Source organism: Bubalus bubalis, chromosome 6 (assembly GCF_019923935.1).
Source record: "Bubalus bubalis isolate 160015118507 breed Murrah chromosome 6, NDDB_SH_1, whole genome shotgun sequence".
In the NCBI taxonomy this organism is placed as follows: Eukaryota; Metazoa; Chordata; class Mammalia; order Artiodactyla; family Bovidae; genus Bubalus; species Bubalus bubalis.
In genome coordinates, this window is record NC_059162.1 from 75329691 (window position 1) to 75355683 (window position 25993).

Consider the following 25993-nt stretch of genomic DNA (forward strand, 5'->3'; position numbering starts at 1 on the left):
ATAGGCTACCCACTCCAGTATTCTTGGGCTTCCCTGGTGGCTCACTCAGTAAAGAATCCTCCTGAAATGTGAGAGACCTGGGTTCAATCCCTGGGTTGAGAAGATCCTCTGGAGAAAGGAACTGCTACCCACTCCAGTATACTAGCTTGGAAAACTCCATGGACTGTATAGTCCATGAGGTCACAAAGAGTTGGACACAACTGAGCAGCTTCCACTTTTACTTTCACGGGCAGCAGTAGTGAGGACTGGGCTAATGCAGAGGTTGAAAACCTGAGCAGAGGAAGAGGGTGGCTTGGGAGATAGGTACCCCTCCCCCTACTCCTATCTCTCTCACACTCTCACACACACACACACACACACACACACGCATGTACTAGCAGTAGCAGCAGCATGAAAAAGAGAAGAAGAATATGCTGTTTAAGATAAAAAGTGACATATTTGTCAAGAAAATATAAATTTAATAAGTACAAACAGAGCTTGTGAGATGTTTTGCTATCAGTTACATATAGACTTTAAGAGGGGCATTTTGGAACTTCAGAGTTTGTGACTCTAAGTTTAAACTTACTAAAATGTTAAATTAATATTTTAATAGTTTTTAGTAACTTATAGAACCTTTCCACCCATTTGGCTTTAATACTTTACAAAACATTTCCATTTATTTATCTTAGTTGATTCTCATGGCCAAACAGTGAGGTAAATATAAATATTATTTTCTTTACCTAGATGTAAAAAACCAATCCTTAGAAAAATTAAGGATTTCCCTTAGAAAAATTAAGCCTGTTCCAAATTTCCTAGTTATTACTTGGTAAAGCTAGAACTCAAATCTAGGTTTGATAATGCCAAAGTTTATACTTTCTCCACTTACATGCATTGTATTTATTTTATTTAATGTTGATATACTCAATTTAGAAAATTAAATGTTTAGGATCTTCTTTCATCTGTATCAAACAAGAAGAAGAAACACACAATTTAGAGTATAGGCCTGATCACATTAGGCCTCATGGAATTATCTATATGTATACACATTTGTTTTGTCAATTTTCACTGTTTATTTATTCATTCTTCAATTATCCCTCAAATATTTATTGCATAGGTACTTGCGAAGAGATGGGTATAAGAATTTGATATGGGTATAAGCATTTGATGCCATGATGTTCATTCTAGCAGAAAAGACACATAAAGAATTAAAATATAGTTAGCTTTCTGAAGCTGAAACTCCTATACTTTGGCATCCTGATGCGAAGAACTAAATCATTTGAAAAGACCCTGGTGCTGGGTAAGACTGAAGGCAGGAGGAGAAGGGGACGACAGAGAATGAGATGGTTGAATGGCATTACCAACTCAACAGTCATGAGTTTGAGTAAACTCCGGGAGTTGGCAATGGAGAGCGAGGCCTGGCATGCTGCCGTCTATGGGGTTGCAAAGAGTCGGACACGACTGAGTGACTGAACTGAACTGAACTGAGAGGTAAATGCAAATTACTCTCAAAACACAGAAGAAAAGCCATTAACTTTCTCTGGACTAGAAGAAGAGGAAAGGTTATAGAAAGACTTCATGGAGAAAGTAATATTTGCAAGTAAAAGCTAAAGAATGAGTAAAAGTTTGCCAGTATTTCTGGCACACAACTTTCATCAAGAGGCTTTTGAGTTCCTCTTCACTTTCTGCCATAAGGGTGGTGTCATCTGCATATCTGAGGTGATTGATATTTCTCCCGGCAATCTTGATTCCAGCTTGTGTTTCTTCCAGTCCAGCGTTACTCATGATGTACTCTGCATATAAGTTAAATTTATGAAGACCTACAAGACCTTTTAGAACTAACACCCAAAAAAGCTGTCCTTTTCATTATAGGGGACTGGAATGTAAAAGTAGGAAATCAAGAAACACCTGGAGTAACAGGCAAATTTGGCCTTGGAATACGGAATGAAGCAGGGCAAAGGCTAATAGAGTTTTGCCAAGAAAATGCACTGGTCATAACAAACACCCTCTTCCAACAACACAAGAGAAGACTCTATATATGGACATCACCAGATGGTCAACACCGATATCAGATTGATTATATTCTTTGCAGCCAAAGATGGAGAAGCTCTATACAGTCAGCAAAAACAAGACCAGCAGCTGACTGTGGCTCAGACCATGAACTCCTTATGGCCAAATTCAGACTTAAATTGAAAAAAGTAGGGAAAACCAATAGACCATTCAGGTATGACCTAAATCAAATCCCTTATGATTATACAGTGGAAGTGAGAAATAGATTTAAGGGACTAGATCTGATAGATAGAATGCCTCATGAACTATGGAATGAGGTTTGTGACATTGTACAGGAGACAGGGATCAAGACCATTCCCATAGAAAAGAAATGCAAAAAAGCAAAATGGCTGTCTGGGGAGGCCTTACAAATAGTTGTGAAAAGAAGAGAAGTGAAAAGCAAAGGAGAAAAGGAAAGATATAAACATCTGAATGCAGAGTTCCAAAGAATAGCAAGAAGAGATAAGAAAGCCTTCTTCAGTGATCAATGCAAAGAAATAGAGGAAAATAACAGAATGGGAAACACTAGGGATCTCTTCAAGAAAATCAGAGATATCAAAGGAACATTTCATGCAAAGATGAGCTCGATAAAGGACAGAAATGGTATGGACCTAACAGAAGCAGAAGATATTAAGAAGAGATGGCAAGAATACACAGAAGAACTGTACAAAAATGATCTTCATGACCCAGATAATCACGATGGTGTGATCACTGACCTAGAGCCAGACATCCTGGAATGTGAAGTCAAGTGGGCCATAGAAAGCATCACTATGAACAAAGCTAGTGGAAGTGATGGAATTCCAGTTGAGCTATTCCAAATCCTGAAAGATGATGCTGTGAAAGTGCTGCACTCAATATGCCAGCAAATTTGGAAAACTCATCAGTGGCCACAGGACTGGAAAAGGTCAGTTTTCATTCCAATCCCAAAGAAAGGCAATGCCAAAGAATGCTCAAACTACCGCACAATTGCACTCATCTCACACGCTAGTAAAGTAATGCTCAAAATTCTCCAAGCCAGACTTCAGCCTTATGTGAACCGTTAACTTCCTGATGTTCAAGATGGTTTTAGAAAAGGCAGAGGAACCAGAGATCAAATTGCCAACATCCTCTGGATCATAGAAAAAGCAAGAGAGTTCCAGAAAAACATCTATTTCTGCTTTATTGACTATGCCAAAGCCTTTGACTGTGTGGATCACAATAAACTGTGGAAAATTCTTCAAGAGATGGGAATACCAGACCACCTGACCTGCCTCTGGAGAAATTTGTATGAAGGTCAGGAAGCAACAGTTAGAACTGGACATGGAACAACAGACTGGTTCCAAATAGGAAAAGGAGTTCATCAAGGCTGTATATTGTCACCCTGTTTTGATGAAAGTGAAAGTGGAGAGTGAAAAAGTTGGCTTAAAGCTCAACATTCAGAAAACAAAGATCATGGCATCCGGTCCCATCACTTCATGAGAAATAGATAGGGAAACAGTGGAAACAGTGTCAGACTTTATTTTTCTGGGCTGCAAAATCACTACAGATGGTGACTGCAGCCAGGAAATTAAAAAAAGATGCTTACTCCTTGGAAGGAAAGTTATGACCAACCTAGATAGCATATGCAAAAGTAGAGACATTACTTTACCAACAAAGGTTCATCTAGTCAAGGCTATGGTTTTTCCTGTGGTCATGTATGGATGTGAGAGTTGGACTTTGAAGGAAGCTGAGTGCTGAAGAATTGATGCTTTTGAACTGTGGTGTTGGAGAAGACTCTTGAGAGTCCCTTGGACTGCAAGGACATCCAACCAGTCCATTCTGAAGGAGATCAGCCCTGGGTATTCTTTGGAAGGAATGATGCTAAAGCTGAAACTCCAGTACTTTGGCTACCTCATATGAAGAGTTGACTCATTGGAAAAGACTCTGATGCTGGGAGGGATTGGGGGCAAGAGGAGAAGGGGACGACAGAGGATGAGATGGCTGGATGGCATCACTGACTCAATGGACGTGAGCCTGAGTGAACTCCGGGAGTTGGTGAAGGACAGGGAGGCCTGGCGTGCTGCGATTCATGGGGTCACAAAGAGTCGGACACGACTGAGCGACTGATCTGATCTGATCTCAATAAGTACAGTCAATCATCTGTATATGAACCTTCAACTTGTGAATTTTCAAAGACGTGAACGTGCTTTCCATCAGCCTCAGGCGTGAGTGAAACTGCAATTTGCCCTCCATCTCCTATTTCTGACATCCTTCAGCTCTACCGTCTCCCACCTCCTCTCCCTCCCCCAATCAGTAAATCTTCTTACCTGTTCACTTGATGCCACCCCTGCATGCCAGCTGTTGTACTGCACTACTGTGCTTCTCAAGACACTGTACTGTAAGATTAAAAATGTTTTCTTTACTTTTTCTGTTTATCTGCTTTTATGTTATTATTTGTTCATAAAGTATTATAAACCTATTATAGTGCAGTACTACATAGCTGATTGTGTTAGTTGGATACCTAAGCTAACTTTGTTGGACTTACTGTATATAAACATGTACAATATATTTCTTCAGGTAAATACACTAAAGGCAAGAAAACAGTACTTCCTACGAATGGCATTGTTTGGATACAGTTGTGGAAAGGACTAGAGCATGTTAGGAGTTACTAGAATAACTTGGATTCTATTTTGTTCCTCAGAATTCAGAATACAGTAATTCCAAGGTTTAACACTAAATGGGATTCCTTAGAATCTTTGATTTTGTTGCTTAGTAATGGACAAAAGAAAGTATTTTGGAGAAATAAAGAACAAGTATTTAGGTAATGCTCATTAAATTGTTAAATAAACTTGAAATGCCAAGAATAAAGTCAGCTAAAAATGCCTTTTAAAAATTAAGTTTGATTTTAAAAAACTACATTGCCATTTACTTAACTGAAAAGACTTCTTTTTCAATTAAAATTAAAATAAATAACACTTATCAAGAGTTACTGGAATTATTTTAGTTAATGGTATGCATTAAGTCATCTAATCTTCCTCCAAGACCCTATCAGAACAGGATTATCTAGCATATTTTTTTTTCCTAAAGATTTTTTTGATGTGGACCATCTTTAAAGTCTTTATTGAATTTATTACAATATTCAGTTCAGTTCAGTCACTCAGTCGTGTCTGACTCTGTGATCCCATGGACTGCAGCACGCCAGTCTTCCCTGTCCATCACCAACTCCCAGAGCTTGCTCAAACTCATGATCATTGAGTCAGTGATGCCATCCAACCATCTCATCCTCTGTCGTCCCCTTCTCCTTCTGCCTTCAATCTTTCCCAGGGTCAGGGTCTTTTCCAATGAGTCACTTCTTTGCATCAGGTTGCCAAAGTATTGGAGTTTGGGCTTCAGCATCAGTCCTTCCAATGAATATTCAGGACTGATTTCCTTTAGGACTGACTGGTTTGATCTCCTTGCTATCCAAAGGACTCTCAAGAGTCTTCTCCAACACCACAGTTCAAAAGCATCAACTCTTCGGTGCTCAGCTTTCTTTATGGTCCAACTCTCACATTCATATATGACAATGGAAAACCCATAGCTTTTACTATATGGACCTTTGTCAGTAAATATTACAATATTGTTTCTGTTTTATGTTTTGGTCTTTTGGCTGTGAGGCACAGAGGATCCAAGCTCCCCAACGAAAGATAAAATTCATCCACCCCTGAACTGGAAGGTGAAATCCCAACTTCTGGACCGCAGCCAGGGAAGTTCCTCCTCAACAGATTTTACATATCAGAACCCAAGAATCCAGGAGACTAAACTGTCTATGGTCCCACAGCTGGAAAAAAAGCAGCACTAGAGCCTTCATCCCAGGCCAGATGAAGCTGAACCCCTTGCTCATGACTACAAATGCTACATGATCTCCCTGCATGTTCTGTCTTTGTAGTCACCTGGACTTATATTTCACTGTGACCTTGAGCAATTCATTAGTGCTTTTAGGGAAAGCATTGACTCAATAAAGCAAGTGGTATAAGGACTAGCATTTTAAGCCTCAGTTAGTAGTGTTAGGCTCTTGTTGCTTGGTATCTACTATCCTACGTAATATTCAAAACATCGCTTTGAGGGAGCTAACAATTAGTATTTCAATTGTCCCCACTGTACAGAGGGATAAACTGAAGATCAGTGGGGTATAGAGGAAAGGTTAGGCACGCAAAGGTGTGCAGTTTACTGGAAAAGAGTAATGGAAATACAAAGGGCTCAAGGGTGGCTAAGCGGTAAAGAAACCGCCTACCAAGCAGGAGATAGGGGTTTGATCCCTGGGTTGGTATGATCCCCTGGAGAAGGAAATGGCAACACACTCTAGTATTCTTGCCTGTAAAATTCTATGGACAGAGGAGCCTGGCGGGCTACAATCCATGGGGTCACAAAGAGTGGGGATATGACTGAGTTCAGTTCAGTTCAGTTGCTCAGTCATGTCCCACTCTTTGTGACCCCATGAATCGCAGCACGCCAGGCCTCCCTGTCCATCACCAACTCCCGGAGTTCACCCAGACTCACGTCCATCGAGTCAGTGATGCCATCCAGCCATCTCATCCTCTGTCGTCCCCTTCTCCTCCTGCCCCCAATCCCTCCCAGCATCAGAGTCTTTTCCAATGAGTCAACTCTTAGCATGAGGTGGCCCAAGTACTGGAGTTTCAGCTTTAGCATCATTCCTTCCAAAGAAATTCCAGGGCTGATCTCCTTCAGAATGGACTGGTTGGATCTCCTTGCAGTCCAAGGGACTCTCAAGAGTCTTCTCCAACACCACAGTTCAAAAGCATCAATTCTTCAGCACTCAGCTTCCTTCAAAGTCCAACTCTCACATCCATACATGACCACTGGAAAAACCTGAGTAACTGAGCACAATAGAAATACTTGGGACCCCTTGATCATGCCACCATAATGCCTCCTCCTTGAAGGCATATATAAGGTCTCTTTGAAGACCTAAGCTTAGTTTAAAAAGAGAATATAAATAAAGAGAAAGAACAGAGAATAAGTTTAAGAAAGCTGTAAGTGAAATTTGAAAGTTTGTGAGCTTCAGTTTAAGAAATAGACTTTTATAAGCAGTGGGGAATTATTGGAGATCTCACAGAAGGAAAATTAATTTTGTAGGAAAGATCATCACAAAGATTAATTTGACAGATGAGTGAGGGAGACTAAAGTCAGAAAAACGAATTAAAATAATATGTTAAATTCTTACATGTAGGGAAAGAGATAAGAGTAAATACACATTGTTAAACGGGTCAATATTTTAAATTGACAAAAATTTAATTTTATTTTGAAATTCTGGCTTATCATATAATGTAACTGGAGAAAATAAGCCTGGCTGAGTGTCAGATCAGGTCTTAGTACCCCTACTTTTTAACAACAGTAGATTTAATTCTACAAAAACCATCCATATTCCTTCCATTTTAAGAATCATTTTTTGTAAGCAAAGATGTTTATTTGTTGACATTCACCATTTTTATGGTATAAAGGAACCAAAGGCATTATCTTTTAAAATATATAAGATAAACAATGGAACAACCTGCTAATTAAAAATTTTATAAGGATATATGTTTTTGTTAATAGTTAATATGGTTCTGAATTCACCAGTGGCTGGCAGTGTTACCCTGACAAGGTCAGTGGCCCTAACTTAACTAGGTGCAAGCATTTTATCACATATTGCACTTCTAAGAATGTTTACTGTGATTGCCCACAATTTACTCTTGACATCTGTAGGCTCTTTCAAAACTTATTTTTGTGTTTAAGTGCAAATGACTATCAACATCATAGACACTTCTATGTGTGATGGCAATTAATTTCATAACAGTGATTTAATTTACAAATATATAAATAATGTGTAAGATATAGACTACTATTTTTTCAAAGGCTTTACATTTTATCTAGCCTGATATGTGCAAATGGTAAATATATCCCTGAGGAAAGAAAAGAATTATAGTATTCTACACCATGAACTTTTCCTTATGCAACAAAACTTTCCTGTAACTATCTTTTCAACAAAAGAGAAAAGTACTTTTTAGTCTATAAATTGTGCACACTTTCCTTTCTCCCCTTAATTTGACCTTTAAGGAATATATATGTAATATAATATTATATATAACACTATTTCTTTTTTTTTAAATTTTATTTTATTTTTAAACTTTACAAAATTGTATTAGTTTTGCCAAATATCAAAATGAATCTGCCACAGGTATACATGTGTTCCCCATCCTGAACCCTCCTCCCTCCTCCCTCCCCATACCATCCCTCTGGGTCGTCCCAGTGCACTATCCCCAAGCATCCAGTATTGTGCATTGAACCTGGACTGGCAACTTGTTTCATACATGATATTTTACATGTTTCAATGCCATTATTTCTTAAAAATCATATTTTTTCATAGAGTTGGTAATAAGGAAAAGTATAGCATGTGTAGATGAGTTCATGAAATGACAGTAGATCTCTAATAAGTATTAGCTTTTTAAATTTCCTTTTATTCCATTTATATATAAATTCATTTTCATTCATTTTAATGAAGTCCAAGATAAAACAGTTTGAAGGACCAGAAAGATAAAATTGTACACGAGTGTAGCAGCTCACAGTCAATAAACACATATGGAGCACTTTGGATGGCTCTGCACTGCATGCACAGTGCCCGAAGAGAATGTGATGGCAGAGGTCTTCCCCAGGAAGTGGTCACTTTTTTGAAACAGGAACATAGACTAGGAGTTAACCAGGTGAAGAGAGCAGTTAATAAGAACAGCATAGGAAATGGCCCTAAGATTAAAGGAAACAAGTCTCTTCAAGGCAAAGAAAGGGGGCCTACATTTCTGGACATGTAGGAAGTCAAGTTGCAGTGTGAATAACAGACTTGAGGGACTTGCAGAAAAAACTTTGAATTTTGGTCTTTATCTCCAAATGGCAAATCAATAAATTATTTTCATTGGAGAGATAAGGTGACTCAATTTGCATGTCCAAAGTATCACTAAGACAGTGTGCTAGATACTTTTTCTTACATGAGTTATTTAATCATCACAACATTTATGTAAAATGAGCAATAGTTTGTTTCCGGGCTTCCCTGGTGGCTCAGTTGGTAAAGAATCTGCCTGCAACGCAGGAGACTGGGGTTCAATCCCTGGGCTGGGAAGATTTCCTGGAGGATGGCATGGTAACCCACTCCGGAGTTCTTGCCTGGAGAATCTCCACAGAGAAGCCTGGGGGGGCTACAGTTCACAGGGTTGCAAAGACTCAGACACAGTTGAATGACTTTCACAGTACAGTATGGTATGTTTGTTTCAAGTGTGAGTAAACTATGAAGTAGAGCATTAAAATTAACTTTCTTAAGGTCACCCACCAAAAAAGTAACAGAAACAAATTTAAACCCACATTTTCGTCTGACTACAATTCAACTACGTATAACACTAAACCACAGAGGCCAGCAAAATAAAATTTTGACAGTTATTTGATAAAGTAAAAATTTCAAGGCCAGGATGACAGAAGGCAAGAGAGTAATACGGGTTAGCCAACAAAGGTAATAAGAATTCCATGTCTTCTCAAATAGAAACCTCCCCCAAGTACTCTCAAATATTTGTGTCACGTAGTATAATAGAGAAATGAAATTCTGAGGAAATAATCATTCTATCCACCTTTGCTTCTGAAGCTCTTTTTTGCTGATCTGCTTAGAGTTGACTTTCACAAAATTTGCAACCAGTCTCAACAGGATATTTGGGATGAGGGAAGTAAGTGATCTTAAGCTCTGACAAAATAAAAAACCAAAGCTAAAGCCAAAACTAATGAACTATATTCAGCAAAATGAGTGTTTCTGACTGCCTCCGATTATCCTAGAGTTGTGTTTTCACTACCATTTTACTTATTTGGCTGAGTACAGAAGATACTCATTAAGAGACATCAGTGGCAGTTCCAAATACCTTTCTGTCCTGCAGAGAGAGGTCTTGAATATACACTGATAATTTGGTATGATAAAGGGAAACCCTCTAGGAGTCAGTGTGTAGATATTGCCCTCTGTCAATCAGAGAAAAAAGGAAAAGGAAGCACTAATGCAATGCAATCCTGTTTGGAGCATAAGACAATTCAAATAACTTTTCTCAATGCTAATTATGTTGGTAACCTGTAACTGAAAAGAAATAATGTCTATATTTTCTTCAGACTTCCCCAATTGATGGTAAAATGGTTTTTCTGTTAAAAGGTGAGAAACTATAAAATAACTATATTTTGATTTGATAATTCTTGAACATAAAACGGTGATTTTCAAACACAGCAAACTTACCTGCCTCTGTTTTATACATTGGAGTTTTTTGTACTATTTTACTTGATAAAATCTTTCCACGATTACAAAAATGTTTGAAAACCATTGATTTGGTGGTGACTATGTTGTTATTCAGAGAAGTTCAAGTGGTTTCAAAAGGACAACAAAGAAGGTAAACATAAATGCTCTTATATATTTACTTTTGAAGAGTTTAGTTATAAATACTTCCAATTCTATGTAATAGAAAAAAATAAATTTTCTTTGTGAAAATATGATTCATGAAATAAATAATGGTTGTAAATCAAAGTTCTAGATAAAGTGTTTTGTTGTTGTTCAGTTGCTATGGCATGTCTGACTCTTTGCAACCCCATGGACTATATAGCCCACCAGGCTCCTCTGTCCATGGGATTCTACAGGCAAGAATACCCGAGTGGGTTGCCATTTCCTTTTCCAGGGGATCTTCCCATCCCAGGTATCGAACCTACATCTTTTGTATTGGGAGACAGATTCTTTATCACTGAGCCACCTGGGAAGCCCTAGATAAAGTAGACCTGAATAAAAATAAAATATGTAAGGTTTTGAAATTTTAAAGGGAATTTCAGATGATAGTTTTGTCAACTGATATTTAAGCATCAGTTATCTGAGAGTTCCAAAGTTTATCTATACTTAAAATCTAAATCACTCCATAGATCCTTCAGATTTCCATACAAGAATAAAATTTTACTTCATAGCTAAAGCTTCAGTGTTTGAAAAAATAAGAAATTCTGTTTATCCAAACTAAAACTGAAGTATTATTAATCTAAATTTCAAGATGAATGTTATTGTATTCAAGTGCCCCATGGTAGGGTAATAGCTATGTTATGGAAATAGTAGGGCATAGCCAAAGTAATGTATTTTAGAAATTTATAAAATACATTTAAACTCAAAAAAGAAAAAATCAAAATATATTCGCAAGTACTACTGAATCAAACATATCTGTAGGCTGGCTACGAAAAAAGGAGAGAAAAAAATAAAGAAGAGACCTGAGAGAACTCACAATTGATATCCACTGCTTCTATTAGATACCAATCCACTTGAAGGCAGCTGTCTTATGGAAGGAATAGTCTTTTCAAATATAAATGCTAAGAATGCTACGCAAGCCATAAGCAATGATGTAGAAAGAGTCAGAGTTCCTAAAAGCATCACTGAGCCTTGATTATAGTTACATGGCCTGCTTTAGCCGATGGAATGTGAATGAACATAAAATGTGCTATGTGTGAACAGAAGCTTTCGTTGAATTTGAGTGGGTCAGTTTGGCCTCTTTCTCCTGACCTCCACCAGGAGAACACATCCCTTCAGCCTGGATGCTGGAATGAGAAGACTAAGTGGACAGAGCCAAGCAGAGATGCGGCTGCTCCACACTTCTGTTAAGTGAGAAATAAATATATGTAGTTGTAAGCCACTGAAATGTTTTGGGATTTTTAGTTACCCCTGCAAATGCTAACTAGAAGAAAGGGTAAAATAATATTTTATTCAGTTAAGCTACAAATTGTTACTTGCAGCTGAACACATTCCTAAATAATATATCCAAAATATGTACATAAATGAAAGATTATCATTTTACTTACATATGCACTCTCTGGACAGCAATTTACACTGTATCTGAACTAACAGAGCTTAGCATCAGGATATTACAAATGTGGAAGGCTCAAGGAAAGAGACAGCTCAGGTAATAATCTGCAGATGTGTGTGGCCTTGCCCAGAGAACTTCACAGTATGGATACTTGGGTAGATACAGGGCTACAAGAGGGCAGGAAGTGCTTCAGATGGGTTGCTTAAAATAATGTATACCAGTGGTTAACAGCCTTCTGTTCATCTCAGACAACCCAATATAAAAGGACCAGGAGTAAATGGTTCTTCCCAAACATTAAAGCATAACAGAAAGAGGTGGAAGAAATTGGTATTCAGAAGGAATGGATACACACTCATGTTTTCTTTTCCTGCCCGAGAATAATTAGAAGGAAACCAAGAGACCAATATCAAGTGAGTCATTCTAATGTACTCAATTATCATTTATTTGAAAAATATTTTTCTTAAAAAGAGGTTTTAATTATTTTCCCTACAAAAGTATTCACACATTTCCATTAATTTTATATAGGGGTGTTTATGTTTATAAATTGACATGCTGATTCATGCTTCCTCAATATGTCAGTTATTCAGGTTCTGTAATATTAGTCTCAATGTTCTAGTTATGCCTGAATAGATTAGCTCCTTATGTAGGATTCTTCAGACAATAAAATACATCTCTATGTGTCCAGTTATTCCTATCAGAAATTTTGGAATAATCCTCAGTTCCATACTTTTCCTCTCTAGTTCTCTCTTGCTATCAATTTAGCAAAGAATATAAGAGCTTCTACAAGGCATACTTCACTTTTCTATCCACCTCTCTCCATTTCCATGACTAAAATCCTAGAAATACCTTAATCTCTTGCCCAATCTACTGTAAAGATCTCCTAATTTATAAATCCCTACTTCCTCTCTGACTTTCTTGTAATGAGTTTAAAAGCAGCACAAGAGATAACTTAAAAAAATCAATAAGTTCAGATCACTCTTCTGTTTAAAAATGCTTAATGACTTCATACTGGATATAGAATAAAAATTTTAAATTCTTAACCAGGTCAATAAATTCTGAGATGATCTTGTTCATGCCTACCTCATATTATAGGGCTTCCCTGATAGCCCAGTTGGTAAAGAAACCACCTGCAATGCAGGAGACCCCGGTTCAATTCCTGGATCAGGAAGATCCACTGGGGAAGGGATAGGCTACCCACTCCAGTATTCTTGGGCTTCCCTCGTGGCTCAGCTGGTAAAGAATCCACCTGCGATGCAGGGGACCTGGGTTTGATCTCTGGGTTGGGAAGATCCCCTGGAGAAGGGAAAGGCTACCTATTCCAGTATTCTGGCCTGGAGAATTCCATGGACTGTATAGACCACGGGGTCCCAAATAGTTGGACAGGACTTTCACTTTTCACCTCTTATTATGCCAATCACCCCCTGTTCCCTAACATTCAGCCACACTGCATACTGCCCTCCAATGTACTACCTTCTTCAGCTGTAGACTCTTTGCATACACCATTTACCTTAGAATTCTCTTTCTCCCTCTCACTTGGCTAACTCCTATCATCTTAGACGTCTTATTTCAATATCATCAGAAATTCTCCTTCTCCTGCTCAGATCCCTATTATATTCACTCTCAGTACTTTGGTCTTTTTCTTCTTAGCTCTTATCATAACTTGAAGTTGTATATTTCCAGAATGGTTAGTTTTTTAATATTGTCTAATCCATTTGGCTGCAAGTGCCATAGAAACAGGAGTCACACTTGTAATCAGTCTTGCCCAGCACTGGGCATGGTGTGGAGAAACAGCACAACAGATATTTAGAATAGATGAATGAACAGATGCATGAACTTGGGTAAAATGTACTAACTTGTGAAAATATTGCAGATTCTAGTAGACGTGGTAGAGTTTTTTCAATTACAAGTATTCTACCAACAAGCTATAGAATGATCACATATATATCTTTCTAGTTTCTTCAGTTTGTTATGAATCAGGGGAGCTACTGCTGTGTTGTACAAGAATGATATCAGAGTTCTTAGACTTTAGGTGTATCAAAATATGTAAGTACATAAAATTACAAACTGAGAAAAGTCAAAGTGCTTTAAGCATATAAAAATGTCTCAAGTAGATTTATTTTGTATCTTTTAAATATAGTTTTTAATTACCATAATTTTAATCAGTCATAAAATAGAGTACATTGTTATATTAAAACGTAAACTAGAGGCATGTCCATATAACAGCCCTGTAATTGTGATACCATAAAATGGACATCAGGATTCTTTCGATAGAATTTCACTCAATGAATTTGAAAGGAAGGAAAAGCTAGGTTAAATTTAGTAACAAATAACTCCCCTAAGTCTTAACAGAAGAATACATTCACTCTTGCCCATGCTACATATTAAAAGGGATGACTTTACTTAGTGCAGTTGTTCAGAGACCAGGCTGATGGAGGCCCCATCATGACACATGTGTCTATAATTGCTATTTGAGGAGAAGAGCAAATAGTGCACTAGGTCATAAATACTTCTACTCCAAAAAGGTACTCCTCAATTTTAGCTCCTGTGGCATTGGCCTAAGTAAGTCACATGACAGCCTAACTGCAAAGAGGGACTGGAAAATTAAATCCTATGATAGTCTCAAAAAGCAAAGAGAAGAAACCCAGAGGAACCACACTACAGGCTGCTAGAGTCTGAGACATTCAGAGGCCTAAGTGAGACCATTCATTCACATAACATGCCTTTTTTCTGCACTAGGCTGTGAACTAGTTTGCTGGGAATAAAAAATCTAGTGTGCTAGTTCTGGAGAAAGCCACTTGAACAATTACTTAAGGAAGCTAAGAAGGGTGCATATTCACATTTTGAAGAATCCCTGAAAGACCAGTTTAGAGTGATCTTGGGTGATCTCACAAATCACATAAGTTAAAGGTTAAAGGTTTGATTTTTTTTTTAAAAGATTACCAAGAACTCTAAAGTTTCATTATTGTTGTCTATATATTTTCCTTCAACTAGGCCCTCTAAAAAAGAAGGTACCAACTTAACAGTAATCATTACTCAGCTTAAGGATAAATTTCTCACTTGTCTCAGACCTAGAAGAGTATAAAACCTTTTAAGTAGCATCATAGAGTTTTTGTTGTCTTCCTTTTCAGTGTGAATACTGGAAACTATTATATTACTTTTATACTGTGAGCCCACTAGACTATAATTCTTGACTCATTAAAATGTTCTACTTTTTATAGCAAAATATACCATTTTACCTATTATTAAACAATATTAAAAACATTAAGTGACATTTAAGACAAGAATATATTCATTCATATTCCTAGAATCCAAATTCAACTTTCTTTTTCGGCCTTCCTATTTATTTTCACACATTATCATACAAAGAAATTCTACCTGAAAAAAGATTAAGAATATATTCCATTCTAAAAATAATGGATAAATTTACACATGCAAAGAAGACATGTACCCTTGAGGTTTGGGGCTGTCTTAGTCACATGAAGAGCCAAAAGGGGTGAAAAGTACATCCTTAAGACTGACTGAAAAGGGACTGGTATTATTCCATTTGCAGTCGGCATTCCACCATGTATTCACAGCTGAATTTATACTAATTAATAAATAGTAGAGAAGACATATGGGATTCCCAGGTGGCTCCATGGTAAAGAATCCACTTGCCAATGCAGGAGATGCAGGAGACGTGGGTTTGATCCCTGGGTCAGGAAGATCTCCTGGAGAAGGAAATTGCAACCTACTCCAATATTGTTGCCTGAATAACTCCATGGACAGAAGAGCCTGGTGGGCTACAGTCTATGGGGTCACAAAGAGTCGGACATGACTGAGTGACTGAGAACCCTGGGCTTGGCTCAGGGAGTATATTTAGAATGGGATGCATATAGAGTGTACTGAGGACTAAGAGTTCGATATATATCCAATTGTATTTAGAAAAAACAAACATTAACCACCTTATACAAACAGTGCTCTTTTTATTCACTAGCACATTTTAGACTTTAGGACAAATGCATTCTCAATCACACATCTTCCTAGTTTTTCCAATATATTTTTGTAAATGAGCATGCACCCATCTGTTAATATATTTATTAACTCTTAATAACTATTTAGTAACAATATTAATAAGCATTAATAAAGCTTATTTTTCTTCATAATTTTTATATAGAAAATAAATATGTGTTGCAGTTCTAGTAGTTTCTTTCTATACCAAAGTACAAAAATACATCACCTTTGCACCACTTCCCTTGTTCATTTCCCACTTTGGCTTACTATGTTTGTTTCAGCAGCTTGCTTTTTGTCTGCAGAAAGCAAACCTTAGTTTTATCGAGATAGAAAAAGCAAGCAAGAAAACAAGCAAGCTAACAAGCAAAGAAGCAAACACAAAACACCCTTACTCCTTCTAGTACCTGTCTAAATAGCATCTCTTTATTTTATTTTTTTTAAATAGCATTGGATACTTTGTAAGATAAAACATATATTAATATGGACGGATAAAGGTTGACATCTTGTCTTATCTTTGACACCCAGTCTTAGGACATTCAGATTTTGTCATGTAAAATGTTGTGTGGGATTATATTCACAGATACAGAAATATGTTCCGTTCTATCACACCCACGAGTCCCAGAACAGTACACTGAAAGCTGGCATGAATAAGATCCATTCCACAAATGAAAAGCATAGCTAATCTGCTGATAGGTAACGAACTACTTTAGTCATTAATTTTTTCTTCAGTTTTAAATATTATTGCTATACTAAGAAATTTCATTTGTCTTTTAAAAATAGTTATTAGATGTGGCTATTAGGTACATCTTGCATTTCTATATGCCTTTATATAAGACAAATACATATTTTAAGTAAAAGTGTTAGTCGCTCAGTCATGCCCAACTCTGCAATCCCATGGATTGAAGCCCACCACGTTCCTTTGTCCATGGGATTTTCCAGGCAAGGATACTGGAGCATTTTGCAATTTCCTTCTGCAAGGGATCTTCCCCACCCAGGGATCGAACCTGGGTCTCTTGCACTGCAGGCAGATTCTTTACCGACTGAGCTACCAGCAAAGGCTGTACATTATAATTTTAAAGATATTTTATAGTTGTTGTTAATATGCTTTGTAGTAGGTTCAAAAACATCTTGCCTTAAGTTTCCCAATAACTGAGAATTCTAGATAAAATGGATTCAGAATTTTAGCATTAGAGAAAGCATTAAACAAGAACATTTGTTTCAAATTTGTCTCATGAAAGAACAGAGAATTCCTTTCTTTAAGTCATAACAGTCATAACATAACAGATAAACAGATATTTAGCAGCAGAGGGAACTTATGATTTCAAAGGGCCCTTCAAAATATAACTTTGTAATGCAAAAAATTTAATAGAAATGAGTATGCTTTTAAATGTTCCAGCTGTATCATATTTTGCTTTCCTGATTAAAAATCTTTCCTAATCAATATTCTAGACAATGTTTTACAGAAATGCCTAACCTCACTTTAAGGAATTCTTGATTTTTGGTAAGAAAAATCATTGATTAATGCTTTAATGTAATTAGCAAATTTAGAAGGAAATTAATTCATTTAAAAGGAATTGAACTTTTTCCACCATCTGATATTTAGTTGGCATTATTCTAAATAGATCAGTAATTTTAAAGAACATTTTTAACTTTCATTAAAAAGAATATAGTATCAAAACTTACAACTCTTTACTATTAGTGAAATTAATTCCATATTTCTTAAATAATGGTACCTTTTTAAAAATAGAATACTTCATAGATGTTAAATGTATAGAATTAAACTGCCTAGACAGTCAAATCAAAATGGAAAATAAGGCAATTGTCCAAAACACTTAGGCCAAATAAAACCTCAGGCCAAAATAAAATGAGAAAGAAGAGTATTTTGGGTGGGTCATCCTGTTGGCTGACTTCATTAACCTAATTTATCTGATTAAGGTTCTTTTCCCTATTTTCCTTTGCTAAAGTGTAAAAACTTCAGTGGTCCAAGGGTATGGTTTTAGTGGCAGAAGTTGGGAATGAAGAGCTCTGGTTCTGTTTATGTTTCTCTCAACAATATATGTGTAACCTTATACAAGAAAGCAAACTTAACTGTACTTAGTTTCCTCTTTTGTAAAATAAGACCCTCTAAAGTCTTTTCCATCTCTGAAAAGTTATCAACTCATGAGATAGTAAGATGACAGCTATGTGAGAGTGAGTATTATAAAATAGAGCAATTACAGCTATATATGTATGTGTGTGGTATGCTCGATGTTCAACAATATAATATTACTCTAAGGACATTGCTAATATTTAACAATCATGGAAGTTGAAATAGGTATTTGATTTAATTACAATAGCTTTTATAATTGTCTTAAGAAATTAATTACACTTGAAGTAGGGAAGAAAATTTTTTTCACGCCTTGAGTTACATTGACTCAGAATAACACCAGAGTAAATATTCAATGTGTTGTCAGTGCTAACACTATGAGGTTTGAGATACATCTCCATCCTTCATAACTCTGTAGGTTGCCTACCCATGGTAAGAACTGCAATGGTGAATGTACTGGATGCAGAACACTTAATCAGTTAACACTTAAGAAGTCTATTATTTGCACTGTTAAATTATTTTAGCTACACCATTTGCGTTACATTAATTCTTCAAATTCAGCTGACACATTTTAGCTTTGTGTCCATTACTCACCTTTTTAGCGCAACAAATACCCTCATAACATTTAGGCAGTATTTCAATAAGGTTCATTCCCTGCCTTTCCTTCCATTAGCAAATAATTTGATAATGCATACTGCCATCTATAAAATATTTTTCCACTACACAAATATATCTTTATCTTTCAATATCATAATAGCATAAAAGCCTATTTTTTCTTCTTGGGGAATTAAGTCAAATAGCTTTCTTTGACTGTTTTGCACATCTTTTTCTCTGTTAGCTCTGTAGTCCACAGTACCACTTTCTTTTCTTTCTCCCTGTGAAAATCTCATAATGATTGTACTTACACTATCAGTATTTTTCTTTTCAGGTCACCTACCTCATCTGTATTGTATAATTGAAACCTATAGCTTCTCACTTCTTCTCATACTATCTTACTTCTTGAAGAGCACAAAATTTAATTCTCTCTCTCTGAACATACATACACACAATACACATATGCACGCGCGTGCGCACACACACACACACACACACACACACATATCCTGAAATTCCCTTGTTCTTAACAAATTTGTTTTTCTATCACCTTGGGCCCAGTATCACTATTACCTAAAGTTAAAGATGCTCTCAAAGTACTGAACTTCATGTACAGCAAAAATATACTGATGTAACTGAAGAAACTGGATCACTAAGAAAGAAGAAAGTGAAGCTTTAAATAATGTTAAGCATCTATTCTAGTATTAAAATATTTAAACAGATCATGCCAATGCTAATATAAATTTTAATACTTCATCTCTGATAAATACTATTGCTTCCATGTTTATTAAAGTAAAATAATATTTTTGTATAGAGATTTTTAAGTAATTTATCAAGCAGTAAACCATATAATGAAAGGGAGTATATGTAGGAAATCCTTTGGGTTATTAAATTTATTTAATAATTTTTCATGTGTCATTGAATGACAAATGATAATTTTTCTGTTATGGTTAATAATTTAAATAGCATACATGATACCTCTCTAGGGGTTTATATATCAAATATATCATCACTGTTTCAAAGTAGATACGACAGCTAGTGACCCAAAATTGCTTTATTGAAAACTTCCTTAATGTGCTTTTATATGACAGGTTCTAACAGTTTATTAAATGTTTCTGTCATGAGTTAATCATGCCAGGAATACAAGCAGCAGCGTTTTCTATACCACTATTAAAAGATGGCCACAAAAGTAATGTGGTACATTACTGCCAAATACGTTGATAACTTTGAAAAGTGTTTCAAAATATCGTTTTCTTTATTCATTAAAATATAATTCAATGACCTACAGATTTCAGTTATTTAACAAGCACCAATTTTTGCCTATGAGGGAGAAGAAATGGTATGGAGGAAAAGGTAGAGGAGACAAATCTGGATTTAAATCTTCATCACCTTCTATTTAATAGCTTTGTGACACGAACTTATCACTTCTGTCTTTGAATCTAAACATGCTAATTTTTCAAATGGTGATAATATTGCTTCTTTAAAGATTGTTTGGAAATAAGCACCTGACTTAGGAACTGGTAGCTGTTACTATAATTATGCACTATGTTAAGAGAAGCCAGATGATCAGAGTTGGCTCTTGGACACACAAGCTCATGAATTTTAAGCATATTAATTAATTCCAAAATAGGAAATAAATATATTTCCTATTTAAATAGCATACCTTAAAAGCATATTCCATCACTACATATAACCACATATACACACACACACTACTATGGAAAACCTGATTTGTACCAAAAAGTTTATGTTGCACTCCTCTAAAATGTACCATTTGTCTTATTATTTGCTATGTATTAGAATTATAAATTAGGAATTATTACTACTTCTATTTTCAGAATTAAAGGAGACTTGTTTGTATTACCAAATCACATGTTAATTCTGGAAGTATAATACTTTTGGTTTTCTTAATTTTATTTCACTATCTCAGGATAATTCATTAAAGTATTTTCTATAAAAACATGAATATTTCTAATGATTAAAGCCTGATTCACAAAACATGGCTAAAAACTTTGTAAAGGAAAAATATTACTGATTTGTGGCCATCATTTTCCAAATATTGTTGACTTATGGTACCACTTTTAAATTTGAGTTTTCATTGACAATTCACGAATCAATATTTTAACATATGTACAAAACCTATCATCTAGGAATCTCTTTTCTGATTTTATAGTCTCTCAGAGTATAATTTAATAGCAACACTATATGGTCAAACTGCTGCTTGATATTAAAATTCCAATTTTTAATCCTGAGGCATTAAAAACCCTCTATTGAATATGTAGTAAAGAGCTTCAAAGAGAAAAATGTCAAGGTTCTCAGAAGATCCCAGAATCATCTTCAGTATGTTCTTCCTTGGAGATATGAGTCACTTACTGGTCAGTTGGTTTGGCACAAACTGAAGGTCCATTCTTTGTCATAGATATGAATTAATGTTCCCCCCAAAATCATCTTGCAAATTCACGTGCCTGACTAGACCCACTCAAAAAGAAATGTGGATGATACTCTACAAAGCAGCCATTGTTACTGGAGAGACCCAAACAAGTAATGTTTTTTTGTCTTTTATTAATTATTATACTCAACAAATAGCACATGTTATCTAAATGAGAAATTTTCCAAAAACTATGAAATAATTTATGTGAAGGAAAAAAGGGAACAAGGATCCAGAAATAACTCAGATGGTAATTTATTAGTAGTTGATTACTCTTTGTGTACTCTGTTAATTTGCGTATAAAATGAAATGATAATATCATCGAATGAGGGATCCACTCATATTGAAGCAAAAGTCATCAAAAGATAAAATTATAGTAAAAATAGGTATAATTTTGATATATCAACATATCTTCAAATTTTCAAGTGTTTTAAAAAGGTGAATATTTTAAGTGATTAAAAAAAACTAGGTTTTTATATCAAGTATTACCATGGACTACAAACTACAAATGAGAGAGATCTAAGAAATGCTCTGAGAATTAACACTATGTGGATAATACTGTCATTTAATGATTTTATAATTGCTAAAAATTCAGTGATATTAATTTCCATCTTTGCAATTTTTAAAACATAAAAAACACACCAAAATACAGACACACAAAACACTTTAAGCTATGTTTTGAATTTTATAAAGGAAGCAGAAGAATTCAAAGCTTACAAACAAAAGTGAAATGGGATTTTAATTAAGAAAATTTTAATGCCAGCCTAAAGCAGCCCTAAAATTCAGAATAAAACATGGCTACTGTAACAGAAACAGGTTTATTTCTTTAGGAAGTGGTTTCTAATTCTGAAGCTGCAAATGTGCAGGCACACGTGATGGGGAATGTAAGGGTTGCCATGGTAAGTACACATCTTTTCTTGGACAGTCAAGTATTTTTAAAAATGCATAAAGAACTTTCACTTCATAATATGTCATGGAAATTGACTCTGCTTTCCTTACCAACATATTAGAATGATGCAATGCAACACAGTACAGAAATAACCCACATTTTAAAAAACTTCGACCCAGTAAGATCGCTTATAAAACATGGAGTGAGAAATGAAATAAGAAATCTCCAAGTCGGAGAACTAATTAAATTGTGGGTCTAGAACAAATTCTAATTCCATTAAATTAATAAATAATCACACCTCAGGACATTCCACAGGCCTGATACACTTCCTGGGCGTCCAAATGCAAACATCACTAAACATCATTCTCGACATACTTTGGTCATATGCCTTATTTTTAAGAAAAAATAAAATCATTCCTACATTCCTACTTTCTCAATGGTTTCCAAGAAGCAGGGAACGGACTCTGGTCTACCGTCTTTTGCACAAAATCTCCTGGAGGTTCTCTTAAGACTCTGTGAAGTCAGCTCAAGACGCCTGGATGGAGGCGTGACACTTGGACTGGGGAGGTGGCAGAATCTGTTGAGAAACGCAGCAGGTTCTGAGGCGCTAGAGAACCCACGTGTACAGGGGCTGGGGAACTTTTCTGCCACGTCTCCCGGAAGGAAGGTCTCACTTTTAAATAGGGGGCTAGCGGTGGCGAGGAGCTGGGTGGGTGGAATGTGGGCAGTAAAACAGGAGAGGTGGCGGCGAAGCAGAAGGTTCAAACCCTTCGCAGGCATCTACTTGTGCTTCCCCACATTCTAGTCTCTCCCTCATCAACTTTATTATTTTTCCGTTTTACAGGAGGGTTTAAGCAACAGGGATGCTGAGCATCTCATAGGCTCAGCCAGGAACAAAGAAAATCGAGTTCCTAATACTGTATCTCTCCCCTTCGAGATCACGTGTCCTGCTTTCGCTGGAATGCACTCTTCTCGCCCACGCTATAAAATCTCTATTGTGCTTAGAAATTTTACCCACGTTAAAATATGCTCACTTATGAATTGCTTTTTATCTACCAAGAGAACCACATTTCAACGTACACAGGTACACATTTACGTGGTGACCCAGTTACCACTGCAGGTGAATTCGACGTGCTGAAACTGTATTGGGAAAGTAATGGAAAAGAGCAGGTGGAAGATCTTCATGTCTCACTGAGCGCACCCTCCCCTCCCCCGTTTTCTAATATCTTTTGAAGAAGTTCGAAAGGAACGTGGGAGTCGTGGGAGTCGCAGATGGTTCCTTTTTGAAGCCGATTCCTGGGAGTTGTGAAAGTGACCCCTTCCCTTCTCTGCCTGGCGCTGCGCCCTCTCGCCCAGCCCTCTCGCTTTGTGACTTGATGGGGAGGAGACAGTAAGGGAGAGGGCGGAGGCGGGTCCTTTATGCAGCCCTGATGGCCAAGAAGTAGTATAATGAAGCAATTTTGCAGCCATCCCCGTTATCATGAAGTCATACTATTTTTAAAGACATTCTGTAAAAGTCCCATCCCCTATTCCCATTCTTGACTCTGCAAACTGTAAAGACAGGAGAACCTTTGGCACCCAATTTAATTGTCCGTGAGCTAAGGTGCTATGATTACCCTGATGCTAATGTGCTTTCCTCGCTCTTTCCACGTAGCACCCAAAACTAGTCCTGCATCCTTAATGACTGAAAGAAGGATGCAAGATGCTGAAGGGGGCCCAGTACTGGGATTGGGAATAGTGCTGCTTCACCAGCTTCTCCGAGCAACACAAAGGAGATGTGTGGGCTGGAGTTGTTTAGCTTAGGGGAAAGGAGACATCGCTTTCCCTGACTCCCGGAAAGAAGGGCTTCGCTCCTTCGCTCCCCCACTTCTTTTGGTCCTCCAATCTTTTATACTCTTTCTTCCCCTTCATCCCCTCCCCAAAACCCCACCCTATCCCTTCGGTTCCCAATGGCATAAAGGTCTTCTAATTATATTTTTCAAACAAATAGGCATCACACAGTAATACTACAGCTTCTAAGATAAAGGGACAAACGTGACCTGCCACAAGTGTGTGTGTGTGTGTGTGTGTGTGTGTGTGTGAGAGAGAGAGAGAGAGAGAGAGAAAGAGACAGAGAGAGACAGAGAAGCAATATCAAAGGAGCGCTTCATCCTTCAGATACCTCCGGAAAAAGCTGACTGGAGATATTCAAGATAATAAAGAACTATGATCAACCTCAGCTCAACCGTCGGTCTCAGCACCAGCACCCAAAATCGCTCTTTGCCTTCCTTTTCGCAATATGTAACCCTTTAAGCTCACCCGCCAGCCCAGGCCACTCGGCACTCCCCAGCACCCGCAACAGCAAGCATGCGATTCTAAATGCCCCGCAATCTGCCAATCCTCGCCACCTCCGCGGGCCACCGGGCAAGCAGCTCCCAGGGAGCGCTGAAGGCTCGGGTTCTCCTACCCCCCCACCCCCGTTCCGTCGGCCACCTGGGTCCCTCACCTAGGGCGCTCACTGTCGCTGCGGCCACAAGCGGCGAGGCCCCAGCGACCCCCTTGGCCCCGGAGCAATAGTATCCTACTCACATCGCCGGCGGGAGAAACTGCCCATGAGGTTCTGGAGAAAGTGAATCGTGCAGCTGCCGAGGGTTATTCCTTAAAGTGTCCGGGGGTCCGCAGTAGAGTGGGCACAAGGGACCTCGGAGGACAGGAGGGGTGAAGGAGGAGAAGAGAAGGAGAAAGAGGGGATTCCAGGCAGCTGCCACGTTAGACCATGATGCTGGTGCCCTTCAGGTGGACAGCTGGAGAGGTTTCCGCGGGAAGCGGCCGAGGGGAAGCCCGAAGCGCTGGCGGGGGAGGCAGGAGCGCATCCACTCCCCAGCTTCCGCCCGCCTTGCGCGCCGCGCAAGCGACCGCAGCAGCAGAGGCGGCAGCGGCGGTGGCGGAGGCGCAGCTCCCTCCCCACCCCAGAAGGCTCCACAGACAATAAATCCTGGGAGGAGAGGAGACGAGCCGAAAAGGCGAATCTTGCACCCAACTCCGTAAAACCCTGTGCCCGCTGCCGCGCCTCTCCTGGGCGAGAATCCCCGGGGACCCAGGAAGCAGCGGGCGTTTCAGAGGGGCCGTGCGCTCCCGCGGCTTCAGGCGACGGTGGAGTGGGCGGTTGCAGGTCCCTCCGGTGAGAACTCGCTGCGCAGGGGCTGACTGTCCGTGGCTTCAAGCCCGGGGTTCTCCCGGAGTGGGGTCCTCCTCGGTGCAGTGGCTTGGTGCACAGGTGCCTGGATTGGCAGGCGAGGAGGCGCTGCTCCTGGCTCTTGGCTGTGTCTCCCTGCTCTCCCCGCCCCCTCTCTTATTTTTCCCACCCCCTTTTCCGACGACACCAGCTGCAGCAGCCTCAAAGTGCTAAAACCTGTCAAGGAGATTTTCCAGCAATAGGGAAGGGGTTGACCACTTTCACAGCCCTCGGCTCCTTTTCGGGATCTTTGCCTGCCCCTCTGACCTCTACTCGGGCTCCCCCAAATTGTGAGAAGCAAATTCCCAGTCCCGCGGAGTACTGAAATGGTTGCCTTCTCCCGGCTCTGGCTGTTTTTTGTAAAGAACCGGACGACTGGCCGAGCTCTCCGGGTTCTTTCAATCTCCCGCTGGGCTCCAAGCAGGAGCTCGAGGCACGGCGCCGCCGGGCAGCGCGCGGCCGCCGGCTCTTCCTGCAGCTCGACCGGCCCGTGGCGCTCCGGCGGCCCCGGCGAGGCGTCCTGCAGCGCAGGCGACTCCGCCGCACCAGCGCCTCCGGGCCTCTGCGCCTTCCCGAGCGCCCCGCACCCGCACCGGCTCGGTGACGCTGTGCCCGTGGCTCCGCAGGCTGCCGCTCCTGCTATCTCAGCAAAGAGGCAGCCGGGAGCGCCTCCTCGGGGTTTCCTCCCCCGCCCGCCTTCCCGGCTGCAGGTTGTTGGCTGCCAAGGAGAAAAGTCTCTGCTAGCGGTTCAGTCTCTTCACATTAGTCAAGGCAACGACCTTTGTGCCTGCTCTCGCGTTCCCTTCTCCTTCTGGGGCCGGGGTGGCTGCCCTGGGTGTGCACAAAATTAGAAGGGGTTTTCCAACCACCCTTCACGCTTCCACCCCCTCTCCTCCGGCCAGGAACACACATTCTCACACTCACACACACT

The 25993-nt window shown here is 38.7% G+C and overlaps 1 protein-coding gene across 6 annotated transcripts in view; it reads right to left on the reverse strand.

The window, feature by feature from the left end:
* Nucleotides 1-25618, reverse strand: part of LRRC7 (leucine rich repeat containing 7) — a 609335-nt gene extending 583717 nt beyond the window's left edge. For 5 of the 6 annotated variants that reach the window (XM_025288475.3, XM_045166132.1, XM_025288482.3 and 2 more), the window contains exon 1: nucleotides 24417-24532. In XM_025288475.3, the coding sequence (XP_025144260.3) occupies nucleotides 24417-24418 (2 nt within the window). In that variant the 5' untranslated portion in view covers nucleotides 24419-24532. Of the gene's footprint in view, nucleotides 1-24416 lie in introns of all 6 variants that reach the window. The other variant, XM_044944864.2, reaches the window with a different exon arrangement.
* Nucleotides 25619-25993: the final 375 nt, after the last annotated feature.